The following is a 19,478-nucleotide window of genomic DNA, read 5'->3' as shown; positions in this document are numbered from 1 at the left end:
TGATTTTATTCGTTCAATATTGTTTTGCCGTGATCTGTTGTGTGTTTGTTTTAAGCGTCCTTGGGGCGAGAGTTGTGGCGCAGTGGTTAGAGCACTCTGCTGTGAACCAGAGGTCGCAACCGGGTACCCGATACCCGTACCCTACCCGATACCCGGCTACCCGTACCCGGCCGGGTACGGGCACGGGTAGCCGTTTGCGACCCTGGTGCGGCCGGGTACGGGTAAGAATCAAAACCCGTTTGCGACCTCTGCTGTGAACCCAACGACTTTGAGTCAGATTCCCAGTCGCGACGAGTGGTCGCGAGTAATGTTTGCAACGGTCCTGGGCTCCCATTTCACTGTTGCGCACTGCCCAGCGTGGTGAAGTATGGTCAAACAAACCTCCATGGTCAATATGCTGTGGGGAGGCCTTCAGCAGTGGATTACAAAAATACTTAATAAGCTCCACAGTATAATGATAGTCTCATCCATGTGTTTGTGGGAACACAAAAAAAACGTTTTACTACTTTTAGCAAATTTATATTTCTGCCAAATGTTGGCGCGGTCTCTCGTGCCACACCGCTGCTAAGAGGAGGCCTTTCGCGTCTCAGATTCGTTGCAGAAGACCGCGGTTTCATCAGTCGGCACGCCAACTCGTCAGGGTATAGACGCACAAGGTTTTGCCATTCCACGAGGTGAGAAATTGGCGATTTGCTCATTTTATATTTTACTTCGCATACCGGTTTGAACAATGTTTTCCGCTGTATTGCAAAAAACTTGTAAATAAAATAATACAAACTTTCAACTCCCCGCCCCCCCCAACTCATTACCCAACTTTGCTAAGACACTGTCTTGTTCACGATTTTCGAAGGCTGTCATCAATATTGCGCATGCCAGTTTTAAAGAGGATTTATTTTGGGGGATTCACCGCCAAATCATATTTACAGTGATCATCGCACTGCGCTACAGGCCTGGCGACCCGAGTTCAATACCCGGCCAGGGTTAACATCGGTGTTGAGTGATATTTAAATCGGTTCTGCACCCTTCCCCCGCCCCAGCTTCAACTCGCACTGACCAGCGTGGTGAAAGTATGTTTTTTTTAAAACACCCTCAAGGTGGATTAAGAACGGCTGAACTTTACGTTTGGGGCCGTCCATAAATGACGTCACGCACCTGGGGGGGGGGGGTCAGACATTTGTGACGATGTAACGAGGGGGGGGGGGGGGGTGAGAAATGTGACGTCACATCAAAATGCGCAACTTTAAATAAACATAGACAACACGTTCTACTTAATTAAATATACTTTTTTAATAAATGTTTTCGCCTACAACATCAGAGTGCAGCGCCACATTAAATACGCACTACAATGACAATAGTTTAAAGCGATTTGAAGCATGTTTTATTTTCAAAATGGAAATATGGTTTTGGGGGGGGGGCAGGCAGAGCTTTGTGACGTCATATTTGAGGGGGGTCTGACTTTTTTGTGACGCCGTGTGACGAGGAGAAACATATGCGGCCGGTGATGTGAGCAAATTGCTTGACTAGCGGACTGGGTAGCGAATAATTTCGGCCAGTGTTCTTCACTAATTTTCAGAGCGGTGCCACTTTTGCCGAGAAGACATCAGATCAGTGTGAGGGCCGCCACACCGCCTGCAAGGGACGTTTTCACATTTGTGCATTGTCGGGGGGCCACAGTAAAGGCCACCCAGGGGCCCCCAGCGACCCCCGGGCCTTGCAATGAAGAACAACGATTTACGCAATCGGATGCAAGCAAGAGGGCCTTCCAGCCAGAATCAAACCTTGTTTTTACCGCAACGCCGACACAATGCGTGTCACTCACAATGTTGTGGGATGTTTCAAATCCGTACGGATTGTCTGACGCAGTGGGTTTGTTCCGTAATGACCCGGCAAGCAAATTACTCGGAGCCCAGAGTCAACAAAACTTTGCTCTGCCTGCTTGCGAGCCCCTGGGGCTCAACGCGTTATTGCACAGGTGTACCACGAAGGGGTCGGCAAAAGAATGCAGTAACTGCGATAATTATGATCCCTGGGTTTAAGTGTGAGCCCAGCATTGCATGCTGAAGTGACATCAAGAGGCGTTTTCTCTTGTTTTGAATGTAGATTGTTAAAATGAATGGCTTTTGTCAAATTCTGATTACGTATATATTTTTAAACCTCAGACTAGAAGACCTCGCATGGTGTTCAACAATTGATTTTAGGATGTTCCTGGATGGATGTTTGGTCAGTCTCGAAATATATATTATATGGAGAGGAAAATTAAATCTCCGGTGAAGACCCATTTGTACAAAGGGGACAGACCGTGTGAAAGTAACTTTTAAAAAAATCTTAATGGAGGTATTTTGAGTTAGTCGCGTAAATTTAAATGTGTCGTTCAACCCGCATCCACCCGACACAGCCAATTAGTAAGGGTTTGTCACGTAAACAGAACATGCCAATTCGTTACTAGCACAGCACACCGGTGTGTTGGAGAGAGTAAACCCACAACATTTAAATTTCGCCAGTAATTAAAACAAACAGCATCATCAGGCGACAGCCAGAGCTGTGGGGGAAATCCTCCCGTTTCGGTCTTAAATAGAAATGTGATGTCGATAAATGTGATGTCGATCTAACCTACAAACTTCTTATGGATAATATTGGTCGCGAAATCCTACGTCTTAAGCTATTAAAATCCTCCTCACTTTCCACGGGGCTTCTTGTCGTCCTACAGATGGACCCTCTGACACAGTGGCCCTTGTAAACCTAAAAGTGATTCATAATTGATTGTCGGCTCATATCTCATTGAGGGACTGCTGTGAGCTGTCTTGGTGTGGTCTGGCACTGTTTTGTTGTTTTTTGCTGCCTTGCCCCAACCTTGATAAATCCGACTTATATAAGTAAAAGATGACGTCACCCTGCTGCTGCTCTGTTTAAGACCGGGAGCAAGAGCAGAGCCTCACCATTCTTGCCCGATGAAGCTGATTGTAATTACCAGCGAAACGTCGTACTACTCAAATTTAAAAATTATGTTGATTCTCTCTTCAACACACCGGTGTGCTAAAGAAGTGAATTATTTTGTCCTTTGAAAAACGCGCCGATAGCAACAGCGGTAGCAGAGTTCTGGAATAAGATCGAGAGAAAGACTTGGAGCCCTCGCACGTACGAGGCTAATGTATGCGTTTGCAATGGGTCAACGCATCCATCTCGGACCGCATTTAAATCCACAATGGCCTCGTCTCAGCTGCACGTGTCAGACGCGAGAATTTGAACGTTGCTTGCAGCTGAGATTGCCGTGTTTTTTTATCTCCCCTACTGAGACCAAAAGAGAAAATAGGTGAGAGTCATAAAAACACACGCAGCAGAGAGAGGAACACTTCATAATCAACGTTTTTGGGTTTAGATCGCGTTATTTATAAATGTGTCGTAACCCTCCACCACCCGACACGGCCATTCTGGCGAATTGCCCGATGATGCTGGATGCAATTACCAGCGAAACGTCGTACTCAAATTGTAAATGTTGTGGTTTCACTCTTCAACACACCGGTGGGCTAAAGCAGTGAACTAATTGTCTTTTGTCAACGTGACACTTTTTTACTGATTGGCCGTGTCGGGTGGTGGAGGGTTACGACACATTTATAATTAACGCGATCTGACCCAAAAACCTATATTATGAATAATATTGGTCGCGAAAGCGTTACACTTATATAAGTAACTAATGTATTCGCTATTTATTGATTTACATTTAGTTAATTGCTTACCTTTTCATCTACTTTGCACCCCCCTATCGTTTTACATTTTTTTTTGGCATCATCGTTTTTTTTTTGCCGCTGTAACTCGCTGACTCCACCCCGCCCGCCCCCGCGCGGGGCCCCACAATGCTTGACACCTGTGTCAAAGAGCTTCATAGCTCATCGGATTCCTCGACAGATTCCTGAATCTTCGTCCGGGCGTGGCGTGGGTGGGTGGGGGGGCGGGGGCGTGTGGTGGTGGTGGGTGGAGGGGGAGGGGCTGTAATTGCTTCGACGTCACGCGCGACCTTTCCCATATAAGGAGCTCACGCCCTTATAAGGAGCGAATCACCATATAAGGCGCTGCAGGCCGCGGTCTTTAATCGGTTGCGCGTGCGGTGGGCGGCGTTTGTTGCTGCTGCTCGCGTCCACGACGGACGCACGGATTTCACCTCACGGCGTTCACCTCACGGAGTTTACCCCACGGCCGTCTCCTTTCCTCTCCGTCTGTCGCTTCTCTATCGCTTCTCTCTGCGTCTCTGTCGCTCGCTGGCTCGCTCCGTCATTGGGTTTACGCAGCGCGACCGACTTTGTACGGTGGAGCACAAAAAAAACGAAACCGACGCGAACAAATTAATGAAAAGCTTGCGACAACCACCACGACGAAGAATAAGTAGAATTAGAAGCGTGTTCTAGTTTAGTCGACGGGGGTTATCGTCTCGGGTGGGTGTTGTGAGGCGATTGGTTGGGGCCGTTGTCGTTTTTTTTTGTTTTCCCGCCATTTGCGTTTCTTAGGGTTTTGAAGCAGCTGATTGCTGCTATGTGTTGTGGTACAAATTGTTAAAATTGTAATTTATTAAGACGTATAATGCTTGGGTGAATGTAACGGAGTGTCATGCGGCGTTTGAATTGGAATGTGTGAATAGTTAATGATGCTGAGCAGATGAGGAAACGTTGCTTTGGCTTAGTGTTGAATATGCCGAATGAGGCAACACATTTATTTGCGATTCTGATGTTAATTAAACATAAATAAGAATGATCACACTGTATTAAAATACGCTTAATGCAATGTGAAAGCGCAAGAGACATTTGACAGCCGATAAAATAACGTCAATAATTTTTGTACTGTACAGTATATATACACAAAAAATTTACAAAATTATAAAAAATACATCGCACTGTAGTGCTAGTGTTGTACGACAATTATATAGCTTTTTATATATTGACAATTATATAGATTTATATATTGACAATTGATCCTCCAATCAGAGGAGACGTTCGCGTCAGTAGTGAAGAATTAGTCTGCTACAGATCGATTTAGCTTCGTAGGCACTGAGTAGCCCTATCCAGCAGCAGTGAAGACATCAACATCATCAACATCAGCAGTGGCATTGAGTAGCTCTATCCAGCAGTGTGAAGATATCAACATCAGCAGCGGACATTGAATAGCCCTATCCAGCAGTGTAAAGACATCAACAACAACATCAGCATTGAGTAGCCCTATCCAGCGGCAGCATTGTGAAGACTTCATCAACATCAACAACATCAGCAGGGACATTGAGTATCCCTATCCAGCAGCAGCAGTGTAAAGACATCAACATCATCATCATCAGCAGTAGGAAGGAATACGAAGGGGGGTGGTGGGGTGGTGAGAAAGATGAGGCCACACTGCGAGGTCGTGCAGGAGGAGGCCCTCAAGGAAGGCGAGATTGAGAAACGTAGCGACGGCTTTCTGCAGCAGTGGAAGAAGAAACGCTGCGTCCTCACCAGCGATGGTCTCATGCTCTTCCCGTGTGACTCCGGCTCCGCATCGTCCGGGTCCATCATGTGAGTGGGTGTCTCTCTCTCTCTGTGTGTGTGGGTTTCGTTGCTTGATTCAGGCCCCGCGTTTTGTTGTTTTCGTTAGGCCCCCCGTGGTTCGTGTGAACTACCTCCTCGCCTGGTGTGTGTGGGTTCGATGTCGAAACCCTGGTGTCTGCTGCGGTATATTTGGAGTTTGCGTGTCTCTCTCTCATCATCATCATCACGGTGGCTAGGAGATGTTAACTACCTCGCCTGGTGTGCAGGAGATTGTGGGTTCGATGTCGAACCCTGACGCCTGCTGCTGTATATTTGGAGTTTGCGTGTCTCTCTCGCAATCATCACGGTGGCTAGGAGATGTTAACTACCTCGCCTGGTGTGCAGGAGATCGTGGGTTCGATCCTGACCCTGACACCTGCGGTATATTTGGAATTTGCGTGTCTCTCATCATCATCACGGTGGCTAGGAGATGTTAACTACCTCGCCTGGTGTGCAGGAGATCGTGGGTTCGATCCTGACCCTGACACCTGCGGTATATTTGGAATTTGCGTGTCTCTCATCATCATCACGGTGGCTAGGAGATGTTAACTACCTCGCCTGGTGTGCAGGAGATCGTGGGTTCGATCCTGACCCTGACACCTGCGGTATATTTGGAATTTGCGTGTCTCATCATCATCACGGTGGCTAGGAGATGTTAACTACCTCGCCTGGTCTGCAGGAGATTGTGGGTTCGATGTCGAACCCCTGACGCCTGCTGCTGTATATTTGGAGTTTGCGTGTCTGTCTCTCTCACAATCATCACGGTGGCTAGGAGATGTTAACTACCTCGCCTGGTGTGCAGGAGATCGTGGGTTCGATGTCGAACCCTGACGCCTGCTGCTGTATATTTGGAGTTTGCGTGTCTCTCTCGCGTGGTCGCGCGGATTTTTCTCCGGGTCCTCCGGTGTCCCCCCCCCTCCTCTCTCTACATTAAAATCAACATCACGCGTTTAGAATATTTGGCAACTGCTATAATGATAAGCCTCTTTCGCTGAGCTATCATTTGTCATGTCCAGGTCGCTTCTGAAACAAAGAGCTACATAGCTCGGTGGGCCCTTATTTGTTAAAATAAAATAATAATTGGTTATTTAATAGCCCGTGTTATTTATTAATCCCCCTTATTAGCCGTAGTTTATGGCCTAGACCCAGTGTTCTTCATTAATTTTCAGAGGGTGGTGGAGTGGGGGGGGACATCAGGGCGTGAGGGCCGCCACACATTTGAAACCCATTGGGATTTGACAGCACGACGATGATGATGGGGGGGGTGGGGGTGTTTTAAAATCTAGTGAATTGTCGGGGGGGGGGGCCCACACTAAAGACCACCACGGGCCTTCCAATGAAGACCATCGGGCTTAGAAAGCAGACGGTTCACGATTCGAGTCGACCCTGCCGCCATGATTATCACTGCGGTTGTGGCAAGCCGTGCTTCTTGACGGGTTAAAACGCGCCGCTTGCCATGCACACGCGGTGGAGTTTAAACGATCCTCCGATGTCGTTTTTTGCAAGACGAGGCAGTCAAATTGTTTCGGCAGTGTCGCGGGCCCAACATTTTTTAATTATACCCGCAAAGTTTTACTTAATTGGGATTATACATAGCGGTCATCGCCACCCAAATAAGCCAATTAAAACTAACCCATGACCCTATTTAGCCTCGCGTGGACAAGGGGGGTTAACCTTGAATCTTGAAAGCCAGTTCTGTATCTCCTTTCCGCGGGGCCGTTCTCTCTAACACGGGGTTGATGCACTGCTCTGGAAGAGTTCCGAGTACGTGGATAAGTAGAAATAGACGCGAAATTATATGCGGACGAGAGGCGTCGAGTGGCAAATTGAACATTCTATCCACGTTGATCCCAGAGGTGAAGGTGAATTCATCTCGTTCGCGCATGAGTCGCACGGCATTGGGTCTCCCTCACATGCAAGTTCAAGTTTATTTGTTTAACCAGCTGAGAAATGAAAGGCCCAGGGGTAGTCTCGTTTTTCCAGAGTGACTTGGGTAATCTCTAAGAAATATGTTTGGATAATCGTCGGTGACTTGGCGAATACAATTTGTTACACTTGAGAACATATTTTAACTAAGGGTGGCGTAACCCGAATTTAAATCCAGGATCTCAGTGGTGCTTTCTGAGTGCTTTTATTGAGCCTGACCTGGCCATGGTCAAAAGTAGTAAATGTCCTCTTGTGTGCATTTCATCCTTTGACTGCCCCTGCTGTTACGTCTTGAGTAAGACTACATACTTTTCTTCAGTCAATATGCTGCCTTTAACTAGCATATGTTATCAAATACCTGTGTTCTGGAATCCATAAATTAAGTCAAACCTTCAATAGTCACCTTCCTTGAAGAAAATTCTATACCCCTTTCCCATTGACACATCCAAGTTGGATTGGTGTGGGCCCCTCACTTTACCGATTATTTCCACGGACTGGTTTCTGAGCCGAGCCAGAACCAAAGTATGAAACTCTTGAGCTCACAAGGCATCTGAATTTGACTTTGGGCCAAGCAGGGTCGAGGGTGAATGGTAAGGACATTTCATCACACGAAAAATATATTAATGTAATGTCAGCAACACAGCTTCGGGTTCTGCAGTGAACACAACAACTCCTGAGTGTTTGGCTGGCTCGGCATGACCCAAACGCGGCTCGGTTGTGGCAGTTGAAAATAGATTATAAGCCCCACTGGGGCTCTCATCTACCATAAATAATTGACCTCTCATGTTTTGCACAGCTCCGTGTCGCACGGGGATGGCGTGGGCCATGGCAACAGGAGGAAGGCCCCCAAATCCCTGCGCTTCGACGCAGTGAAGACACTGGACTGCGTCGACCGCAAAGGCCGCTTCGTCTACTTCACCATCGTGACGGCATCCAACCGCGAGATCGACTTCAGGTGCCTGGAGGACACGACATGGAGCGCCGAGATCACGCTGGCCCTCGTCGGATTCAAGAACCGCCAAGCGCTACGCGATCGCGACCAGAAGAAGATGCTGGCGGCGCGAGGTGATGGCAGTGGTGGTGACGGATGCGGGGAGGATGTGAGAATGGTGATGGTGAACGTAGAGAGGATGTGGAACTTAAACACTTTCACGTGGTGGATTGTGATGTTAAATGGGATGGTGGAGGTGGTGTTGATCGTAATGATAACGATGGCTATTATGGATGTGGGTGTGAGTGTTGAGATAAGGGGTATGTGGTGAATGGTGGTGATAGTGGACATTGAGGAATAGAGTGTGTTGGTGGATGTGCAAAGTGAAGTGGGGGAGATGTGGTGTTGGTGGGAGACATGGAGGTGATGTAGAACATGTTGGTGGTATTGATAATCATGGTGGATTTGTCATGAGTGTCGAATGTGCTTGTGGATGTGGGGAAGATGTAGAATGTGGTTTTGGATGTGGTGGAGATGTGAAACGTAGATGTGGAGATTGTGATAGAGGAAACGGTGTTGGATATGCAGAGTGCTGTAGAATGTGGTCATTGTGAACTTGGGGGAGAAATTTGAACTTGGTGATGGACATGGAGATGAATGCATGGGGCCAGGTGTAGCCACTGTCTGGCACATGATTATGGTAGTGGACATGGAGATGGTAGATGTGGACTAGATAGAGGACACGGTGATTGTGGTGGACAGGAATGAGACGTAGGATGTGGTGAAGGTGATTATGGTGATCATGGAGGTTGATCAGACATGGTCATGGTTAAATCTTGACTTAAAGCTTTCGTGACTGCAGGAATTCATATTCTTTGGGTCTTTCAGTAAAGTCACGTAGATAGGTTAGATCGCAACACAAGCGGTTGTCATCTATCTACGTGACTTTACCGAAAGACCCAACGAATATGGTCATGGTTGTGATGGTGTTGATGTAATTGTAGATAACAATGGAAGGAGATGGATGATATGAAGTATTTGGCCCGCATTGTCACGATGTGAATTTGGTTTTCATATTGAGCCAGCAATATGGGAACAGTTTTAAATGCATTAAACGTTTGCAGTTTAAGCTTGCACAATGGCAATTTATTCCATGCAGGAATTCAGAAAATGTATATATATGACAGGTTTGGTATTAATATAAAAAATATGAAAATAATATCAGATAAATAATCACAATTCACACAAAAATAACTCCATCAAAAAATAACCAATTAAAATATATAAATTCACACCTAATAATGAAAAAAACTTAACCAATAATTAATCATTCGCACAACAAGAACTATATTGTGATACGGGAAGAAAATCATGTTGACCTGCTTGGCCTTCATTCTTGAGCGTCTCTCTTTGAAATTAGCTCTCCAGAATTGGAAAACACCCTCTCACTTGGCAGTGTTGTCGCTGGCATACACAGGTATTTCCACGCCAGCTTCATCAGATGGTTTCAAAGCTGAACAGGACACCTTTCTTAAAAAAAAATTGTGTAATTTCGTATCAAAAATAGTTCTAGAAATCGATTCCTCTGAGAATGACTCCCCATCCCTGCGTGCAGGTGGTAGTCAGTGGTGGACTTCAATATTTTCAGGGCATGAAGGTTTTACCAGAATTTAAAATTATGAAGAACGTTTCTGTTGTGGTCGTGCAGTGGCTGTCGAACGTGGGGACGATGGAGGCCGAATTAATGGACGCGGAAGAGATGGTGGAGGTGGTGGAGATCGTGGAGGTGGTTTTGGAGGTCGTGGTGGTGTTGGAGGAGGTGTCTGGGCTGAAGGCGCGGCAGTGGCCGGCCCAGTGGGAGGGCTTTACCACACTCCGCAGCAGCAGCGACATCGCTCCGGTTAAATCAAGAAAACCTGGTATGTCGGAGAGGCATTTGGTTATGCCTCGCTTCTTCAGATTGTGAAACTTTATTGATTCGAAATTTCGATTTAAAGCTTTCGTGACTGCAGGGATTCATCTTCTTGGTTCTTTCGGTAAAGTCACGTAGAGGGGAAATAATAAAATAATAAAATTTAAACATAAAATTCTCACGATGTTTCAGCCACAACGCAAGCAGCCGTCCTCAGGTGAAGAACAGGTCTGTCGGAAAGACAGCGTCTGAATGAACACCACCAAGCTTGGCAGCATATATTTAAGCTGGGTTAGGGGAGGAAGGGCTCCTTGACAAAGGAATTTGCATATCAACAGAGGAATTTAGCATATTTATGGTAAATGCAGATATGGGATTAGTCACTACTTGTGGAATGCGTAGGAGGTGGGGGGGTCTCCCATATCTGCATTTGCCATAAATATGCAAAATTCCTCTGTTGATATGCAAATTAATTTGTCAAGGCGCCCTTCCTCTAACCCAGCTTAAATATACGCTGCCAAGCTTGGTGGTGTTCATTCAGACGCCGAAACGTCGTGAGAATTGTATTTTATTATGTTTTATTATTATTTTATTATTTCCCTTCTACGTGACTTTACCTAAAGAACCAAGAAGATTTATTGAATTGCTTTGGCGATGAATTGATTTGTACTTGCTATAGGCTAAAGCATATTTGTTGTTTTTCTTCCAGGGTATGATATCCTATATTCAATTGTTATAGTCCAAAGCAGATATGTTCAAGCATTCGCTTTGCACTACTTTCGCGTAAATGTAACGTTGACACAATTTACATACAAGTACGAAAAACTAATTCGCTGGCGTCCAATATCATGCGTGTATCTCATGCATCGTCGGCATACGAAATTATATATTTTTTATATCGTCACGAGCCGTGGAGAAAAACAGCGCGCACATGCCCTCTGTTGACGTCTATGAGCATAGCATTTTAACTTTAAAAAATCAATGTCACGTCGTCGTACGTAAAGAGGCATCAAGGCCCTCAGGGGATGGGGGGCCGCCCAAAGCCAATCATACGAGGTCACCAAGAGGCCTTTCGAGGTCAAATAGGTTTTATTGTCATTTGACCTTTACAAGGCTGTTGGGTGACGCTAAAGGTGACTGGTTGCCACGATCCCCTGTTGGCCTTTTGCATCCGCTCTAATATATTGACTTGTCATCAGGCCCTGCCTCTGGCCTCTGGCAGTGTCATGATGTCTACCAACAGTTTTTTTGGCACTTGTAATTAATGCTGTTATAAATGCCACATGTGTAACTTCTTCTCACCAGTGTCATGCATCATGCTATTTTGGATAGCTAGCTAGATTTCCATACGTTGTTCTGGTTGTGTATTACTCATGTTAATAAAATGTCCCTGCTGTTCTACAAACCTGCTGTAAACAATCCCTTCCCCACATAACGTGCTTGACATTTTGAAAAAAAGCCTCTTAGCTCAATGGACCTTACCCAAATTAAACTGGCTATCCACGAGGTATAGCCAATCAATGACAGTAGTACATATATTGATTTGCTAGTCTATTGGACTCAACATCTCAGAGGGTTTGGAATCAATTTTTGGTTGAGTTGGTGAAAACTTTAGCAAATTTCTTTATTCACACTTGATTAAATTAAGCCAAAGTATCTTCCTGTTAATTAGCATGTATCTTGTGCTCATCTGCATATACCTTCCTGAGCCATTTCTTTACGTTTAATTATTTTAATTGTCAGGTGCCATTCCATATGTATGATGACTGCGGGTTGACTTGCCATAAAGTTTTGCTCATTTTATCAACCCAGAAAGGATTGCGCCGAGTCAACCCCTGACTGAGATTTTAATGAATCGATTGATTACTGAGCAAGGGGGCCCTCTGTGACCGATTAGTCAAAGGCACATTGTCTCGCTGCTGAACTAATCATGGGACATTGCTCATCTCGTTTAGGAGGCCTTAGCCAGTGGTGTAAATACCTATTGTTAGGGCCAGTCTATTTGACAGACACTTTTGAAGGCTCATTGCCCAGATGTGAACCAAGCCGGGTGGTTCGGCCCTAGAGCGAGTGGCCCGCAGTCTGAAAGTTGCATGTTCAAATCCCGTTTGGGGGGGTTGACTTGGCGCATCCTTACAGGGGCTCGATAGAAATGAGTGCCATTTTGTCAGGGAAGTCAACAGTGGTTGTCCTTTCAAGAGACACACCCTTGTGCTAGGAATGTGGAATTTCCACCACTGGCTCGGAGCTTTGAACAGTCGATGACCACTGCCGCAACACCCGTTTAAGGAAGAATCACTTTTGCTTTGCATTTACTCGTTTGTAAGGCAGGTGCGTATTTCGCATGTCCACGGCCCCAGTAACCGCTCTGTGTGTTTATGCCTGCAGGATTGCGAGAGTGATTAAATGCCGCTTTTGTTGACCGAGCTGGATTACCAGACGCTGCCAAGGCCTCGTCGTGAGAGGGCAGCAGTGCTGCTTCCTTTCCTCGCTGCGTTCCTGAACACTTCATCTGAACGTCCGATCCACACCGCCAGACCATCATAATAAGTACAGTGAACTCCTTAAAGACTTGCTGCAACGATGGCAAGGATATGTTTTGCGCGCATCGGTGGCGCTTGGGTGCTGTAACGCGCAAAATCGACAAACATCTCTGCACGACGCTCATTCGCGACAGCAAGAATATTATCGCGAGCGGAGAGCAACGCTTGAATAATGAAAAACGACGGATGCCTCCCATGTTTTGGCTTGCGCTGCCGAGTCTTGGATTTACGCCTGAGGCCTGCATACAACATGGACGGAAGGGCATCTGGCTGGACTGTTTGCCGGCCGATCGCCAAACTGTGATGATGAATTCACGGCGTTTTAACGAAGCACATGACTTGTGCAGATGGGGATGAGGATGTAACGAGTGAACACTTGTGCATTACAAGGGACTTTTAGTCACAGTGTCGAATTATAAATGTACACTTTATCGTTAAGCATAGATTGACAACAATTAAAGGAGCTCGTGAAAGCTTCCTTGGCTAATTACTGGTATTTTCACAGACTAGTATGGCAATGTCTTAGTGGCTGCTTTTCACAAATTTTAAATCAACAACTACATTGTAGTTTTTTTTCAGCCCAGAAATATGTAGATAAGTTTTGCGTTGTTTTCCACGTTCATCGTTGAACGTTATCTAATAACTAATCTATTTTAATTCCCATTTTTTAAAATGCTTTAGAATTTGGTGGCATTTAAAGTTGAACGATTGATGGAGTAAATTAAGTTTCAGCAACTGACAACAACAAAAAATCCCGTGACCTTTCAACAGCAAAGTTAAATTCACATCGATGTGCGCGAAAGGTCACGGTAAAATCATAGCCAAGTATTTAATAACTTGAAAGAAGGTCGGTGTGTTTTCATATTTATTTTAGCAGCGATTTAGAATGTTATCAACGTTATGCCTGCAGTTGCGAAGATATCGTAATGTGTAGTGTTCCAGTTGTGTGTGGTCTGACTGCATTGCACCTCTATGGATGAGTAATCTGTTACCAAGTTGGTGGATTACGTGAACGTTACCAATCTTTAGCTTATTTTCACTTTCTGTATAAACTTATAGTCCATCTTGTTTTTAAGATTATTTTACAATTGTGACTTAACATCGCATCACCATATGCTCTTGTTATAGAATTAATTATCTGCCACTGGATAAGTATGCATGCTCATTTCTTCCATCGCTCTTAGAACGTCTTCACAATTGTTGATTTTTTTTACTTCCATTTTACTGACTCGGTCTTAAGCTAATACAGTAGCAAATACACTTAAATAACTGTTTTATAAGTACAATAAAGTAGACATTGTATCTCCACAGTTGGGCTTCAATGACCGAAACGCACTGGTCTAGAGGCCTTGTCTGTGCTCGGCCAGCACTACCATCAGTGGCGTGAATTAGAATAATGTTTTAGTGTACTGTATATATTTATAGTGAAAATAGTGGGCTTATGTGCATTATGTGTGACTCAACACTGTTCAAGACACAAGTCCAGTAGCTGTCAGTCAGTGAGCCCAACGGTTGGCATCGACCAAGACGGTGGTTTTTAGAATTCAATGTTACCAGAGGGCAAGAGAGAGGGCTCCTTGTGTTGTCGTGTGCCGTGACAATTTGTGCTCGACGTGAGTTGTATTGGTAGGAGAACGGTGGGGGGGGGGGGGGGTCATGGGGATTTCTGGATAAGAATTTCAAGTAACCTATCCACGATACATTTTGGTGCCACGTTTCATTTGCAACTTTATAGATCCTAAAATCCTTCACTGCGAGACGTGAGGACTGCAAGCTTCCTGGAGCAAATATGTGAGAACAAACGTGCTTTTCGAGGCAGATTTTGATTGTGTTCGCTGGTCATCTGTCCAAACTAACCAAGGCGCTCTCCTCCTCTAAACCAGCTTAAATATACGCTGCCAAGCTCGGTGGTGTTCATTCAGACGCTGTCTTTCCGACAACCCTGTTCTTCACCTGAGGACGGTTGCTTGCGTTGTGGCCGAAACGTCGTGAGAATTGTATTGTGTTTTATTTTTATTATTTTATTATTTCCCTTCTACGTGACTTTACCGAAAGAACCAAGAAGAAGAATAATACCACTAGACCAGGGCAATACACCTGCGCCATGTATTTTTCAAGTTCATTCAGTTTGCTTCATTTTTACCTGGTGAAAACCCATTCCAGACGATGTTCCTAAATCGTGACTGGCTGTCTGTAGATATTTGGTGGGGAAAATTTGTCACTTTTCCAGCGTTTCCGAACAATTTGGGTGCGCGTATGCAAAATATATATCGCCAAATCAACTTACGACTGCATGTCAATCGGGCCTAATTAAGGGCCTTAAAACCATACATGTTTAATGTTGGACAACATGTTTTGTCAGCTCTTGCCATATGGCCAAAAGCTGGTCTCCCAAATTGTAGCTTTCAATTGAAAGTGGCACTGTTCCATTGCTTTATCATAAACATTCCAACCGCATGTCTTCTAAAATGTTTCAGAAAACGAATGCAGTATCAGCCAGTTTTAGACATTTAGGGATTGATGTAATTGTTTGAAGGAAAAGCAGTCTTCGTTAATGTCTAGTGGAAACATCGCCAAATTTCCAGTATTTTCTGCAAATTGCACCATTTTCCACTGAAAATTGGTGGGAAATTTCCTTTGAGAGGATATTAATCGGACCCTGTAGCATGTTTAGGTAATCATGCTTCTCTGAAACGTTCAGCCTGCAATCAATTTGAAAGAGAGCTCTAGATATACTTGGTTGCAGAAACTGCATTGTGACCAACTCTCTGTGATTAACCCCTCAGCATTGTTTTTATGGTGAAATTATTGCGTGCTAAGAATGTACACTCAGAAATCAGTCTAACAGTGGCTCACGATCAAACCATTTTGCTCACTAAAATAAAGGTGCATGCTCAGTGCATAGCATTGAAGGATTTTTTTTTTTACCATTAAGTGAAACCAAGTAAGTTTTATTACTGTTACTACCATCACAATCGTATGTTCTGCACAATGTGACAGCCAGTTAGTGTTCGCTTTATAGAGGTCAGAGTGCATTTTGTGTGAAAATATCTTTTTTTTAACACTCATTGTGTCTAACATGAAATTGTCAGAACAAAACACTGGGGCACCCTGCGATTTTGCCACAAATTGCAACGGCCATTCTTTCCGAGGAAAGGGTGCGGTTTCCAGGTTGAACTACACAAACATGACAGCCACCACATTCAAGTCGCCTTGGATTGCATTTCACATTCAGGTTTTACAAAAATTTTAAAATCTCTATCAAAGGGCACTGTTCCGCTTGTCCGTGTGTTTTTTTTTATCAACATGCCATCTTTTTCTAGTGTTGTGAGCTGATAATTGTAGACGTGACCGATATCTAGGACACTGTGGTGTGTGGACTCAATCTTTGTGTTAGATAGACCAGGGGTATATCCGTTGTTGGTTGACATTCCAGTGTTCGTTCCTCGTGGCTGTGAACTGGGAAGAGCTCGAACCGATTCGGTTACCTCGGCAGGGTTTTTTTGGTCTGTGATCACGTTGTTTAAAGACCTCTCGAATTGTTCATTTCAAAAGCCACATGTTAGGTGCGACAAAGACACCGAACGAGTTGTGAAACCTGCATTGTTCTTGCGGTGGCTTCGCTTGCATTCAAAGGCCGAGGTGGACTTGTGGTTCATGGGGCAGTAATGTCTTACGCTTTAACATCGAGCGTGCACTTCTCAGCTCCTTGGGTAAAATAACTTCCAGCTTTCTTGATTCGCAAGTTTAAAGAAGTCGTCAAGTCGCCAATGGTACAACGAGAAAATTACACGAATACATCCATTTTGTTGTGTGCATTATCTTGCTTTAGCCTAATAGCAGGTGGGTTATGTTATTGGGGAGAGACCAATCCGTCCATTTGTGTACACAATCAAAGTGACGTCTCGCATACTCGCCAACCCTACCGATTTAAGTGACGCGCTGCTTATTGTTATACCCTTTTACCACATACCTCTTTTCAAAGCCAATCACGGCTTCATGAAAGAAAAAAAAAACTTTTGCTTTTTAAAATTGGTACGCGGTTAAGAAGGTTTAAAACGCTGTAGCCTGCCTCTCTGACATTGCAAGAGTTGACCAGTATGCATCTTGTCGCGAGACGCTTGGAAGTGTCTGGTAGCACTGTATCACCGGTCTTGACCTACTAACGTGTGATGCTCTGCTCTCTACTCGGCCTCCCATGATAGACTAATAACTGTTTCCCATTAGAATTAATCGCAATTGTGGTACGATTGTGGAAGTCCTGAAATACACGAGGATTTGCCGATGACGAATTCCAGATACTACCTGAAATGCTGCTTCTCGCTCAATGGCAAGTCACAGTTGCGGGCAAATGGAATCTGTTGGTGGACGGTCAACTTCACGGCAAAATTAAGTGCCCAGTTGTATGGGGGTGGGGGCGGGCGCAAGTGTTGCTCTCTCGCACGTGTTTGGGTTTTGTCCGGCTGCTCCGGTTTTCTCTCACAAGTTAACGCCAATTCACTGATATCATCTTCATTTGTGAATGACCGGGAAAAGCTTTGGGTGGAGGGATTTGGCGCCGGCTTAGCACTTGTCTTGTACCTGGATCTTGTGGGTCGCTCTTTCTCTTGTTGAGAGCGAGCTGATGCTGTGTGACGGCACGTTACAAAGTTTAACGCGACCAATATTCACAACGAAGGGAGGTTTTTTTTTCTTTTCTTTCTATGGGGGGTTAGATTGCATAACAATTAATGTCGTTAACCCACCATCACCCGACTCCTCCAATTAGTGAGGTTTGTCACGTAAACTGAACGTGCCAATTAGTTACTACTTCAGCACACTCGGTGTGTTGGAGAGTAAAACCCGCAACATTTACAATTCGAGTAGGACGTTTTGCTGGCGATTACAACTAGCTTCAGGCAATTTACCAGGACTGTGTGAAGAAGCCTTTCTGTTTCGGTCTTAAATAGAGTAAAGTTGATGTCATCACTGTGAGTCTATCGGGAACAAAAAAACCCCCTTTATTATGGGCGAGTTATAAGATTAAATTATTCCCAGTTTTTGGAAACCGCAACAAGCCTTGTGCGAAATTTGAATTGCCTGCCATCTCGTGGATACAACTGGTAACGTTAAGGATACGAATGCGCATTATGCCGGTCGTGCTGAATTGTATTGCCCTATCTGGCTGTGATGCTTCGAATGCAGCCTCTGTTGACGTTCACTTTTACAATGGCGTGATTAGCAGTACCTTGTGAATTCACGATGACAGTGCTAGCCGTCAGAGTTTGTGATGAGTACATTTAGCAGTGCGTTTTGCTGCGCGAGTCGTGTAAAGTGTGTGTGTGTGTACATAGTGTGGTGTAAAATGTTCGTGTTGAATAAACGTATTTAAATGCACTGTGACCATTTCTGTGGCTTGTGTTGGTATGGCGCGATTGTTTTAATCACTTAATTTTACAATCACGAGGTGCGCCTGCTATAAATGCATATTTGTCATCGGAGACAAACATGAAGACACAGACGGACACGAAAACACGCAAATAGGTAGACAAAAACCAGAAACACCACATGGAGACAGACAAATACACTTAAAGAGATTGATACAAACACGGAAACACTTCAGTGACAGACACGCATGAAGGCACAGAGACACCGATACACAGCCGAGAATACACTCGGAGAGAAAAGGAAACAAACACAACGATGGTCTCGCCTCTAACATCTAAAGTACACTAGTTAAGACTGTGCATTGTGACCATCTACACCTGTGTGTGTGTCTGTCTCCTCCTGTGGAGTAGGCTCGTGAAGGATGCTACTGGGTAGTTGGAAACGACAGCACGGAGGGCAGAGGAGTGACGCTCCCAACAATGAGCGGAGTTTTGGGTGGCTTAGGCACAGCGAGTTGGCACAGTAGGGGGCACAGGTGGTGCATCGGCCAGTCATCTCAGTCGACCCATGGCACCTGGGTCTGTCCCGTCACCTCCTGCCCGCGGGCTTTCGACACTTCACGTGTCTGCCTTTGTATGTCTCGTACCCACGTTTTAAAAAATCCCACAATTTTGTACTCGAGTCGGCAAGGGTACACGGCTAAACCCTTAAGAAAAGAGACTTTTGTTGAACCTTGCGTTTATTTTCCATTGCTACAATGTTGCAAGACATTCCACGGCGTGCAAAAAGAGTACGCGGTCGCATTAACACAACAAACTCACAACGGTTGGAATAGCGCTTAAACGAAACTACAGCGGATTACGCGCTCAAAGCCACAACTTACACGAGTGGCAAACACACTTAGTTCAACATCGCCTGTGTAAGAGAAGTGAGGTATTTAACAAGTATAACCCGTAAAAACAAAGTTTTTCACTATAAATCCTTTATATGCGTGGCGGCTAGAGTCTTCTCGTCCTCTGGCTTGAGATGGCTGCCACCTATGGGTCAGATGATTGCATTGCACCATTAAGCAATTGGTAATTAAATATAATATTTTTGTCCTAAAAGTGTAAAATTTTGGGGGAAAAAATTCACGAACATTAATTGTCACGCACAACGAGTCTGTGTGGAAAATGTCAGCTCGATTGGATCACGGGAAGTGGGTTAAAAAATGACCGAAAGATTTGCACGGTCGTAAGCAAGCAAGCGAACTTAAT

The 19,478-nt window shown here is 44.9% G+C and overlaps 1 protein-coding gene across 1 annotated transcript; it reads left to right on the top strand.

Annotated features, from left to right (window-relative positions):
• Positions 1-4,115: 4,115 nt before the first annotated feature.
• Positions 4,116-12,726, top strand: LOC144728032 (pleckstrin homology-like domain family A member 2). Its single transcript, XM_078607245.1, has 4 exons — positions 4,116-5,531; positions 8,266-8,534; positions 10,109-10,319; positions 12,701-12,726. The coding sequence occupies exons 1-3, from the start codon at positions 5,362-5,364 to the stop codon at positions 10,303-10,305; spliced, it is 636 nt and encodes a 211-aa protein (XP_078463371.1). The 5' UTR covers positions 4,116-5,361; the 3' UTR covers positions 10,306-10,319; positions 12,701-12,726.
• The last annotated feature ends 6,752 nt before the right edge of the window (positions 12,727-19,478 follow it).

The sequence above is a fragment of the Lampetra planeri genome, chromosome 27, assembly GCF_965212315.1.
Source record: "Lampetra planeri chromosome 27, kcLamPlan1.2.h2, whole genome shotgun sequence".
NCBI classification, from domain to species: domain Eukaryota; kingdom Metazoa; phylum Chordata; class Hyperoartia; order Petromyzontiformes; family Petromyzontidae; genus Lampetra; species Lampetra planeri.
The sequence above is the reverse complement of the archived record's forward strand: the minus strand, read 5'-3'. Positions and strand labels throughout refer to the sequence as shown.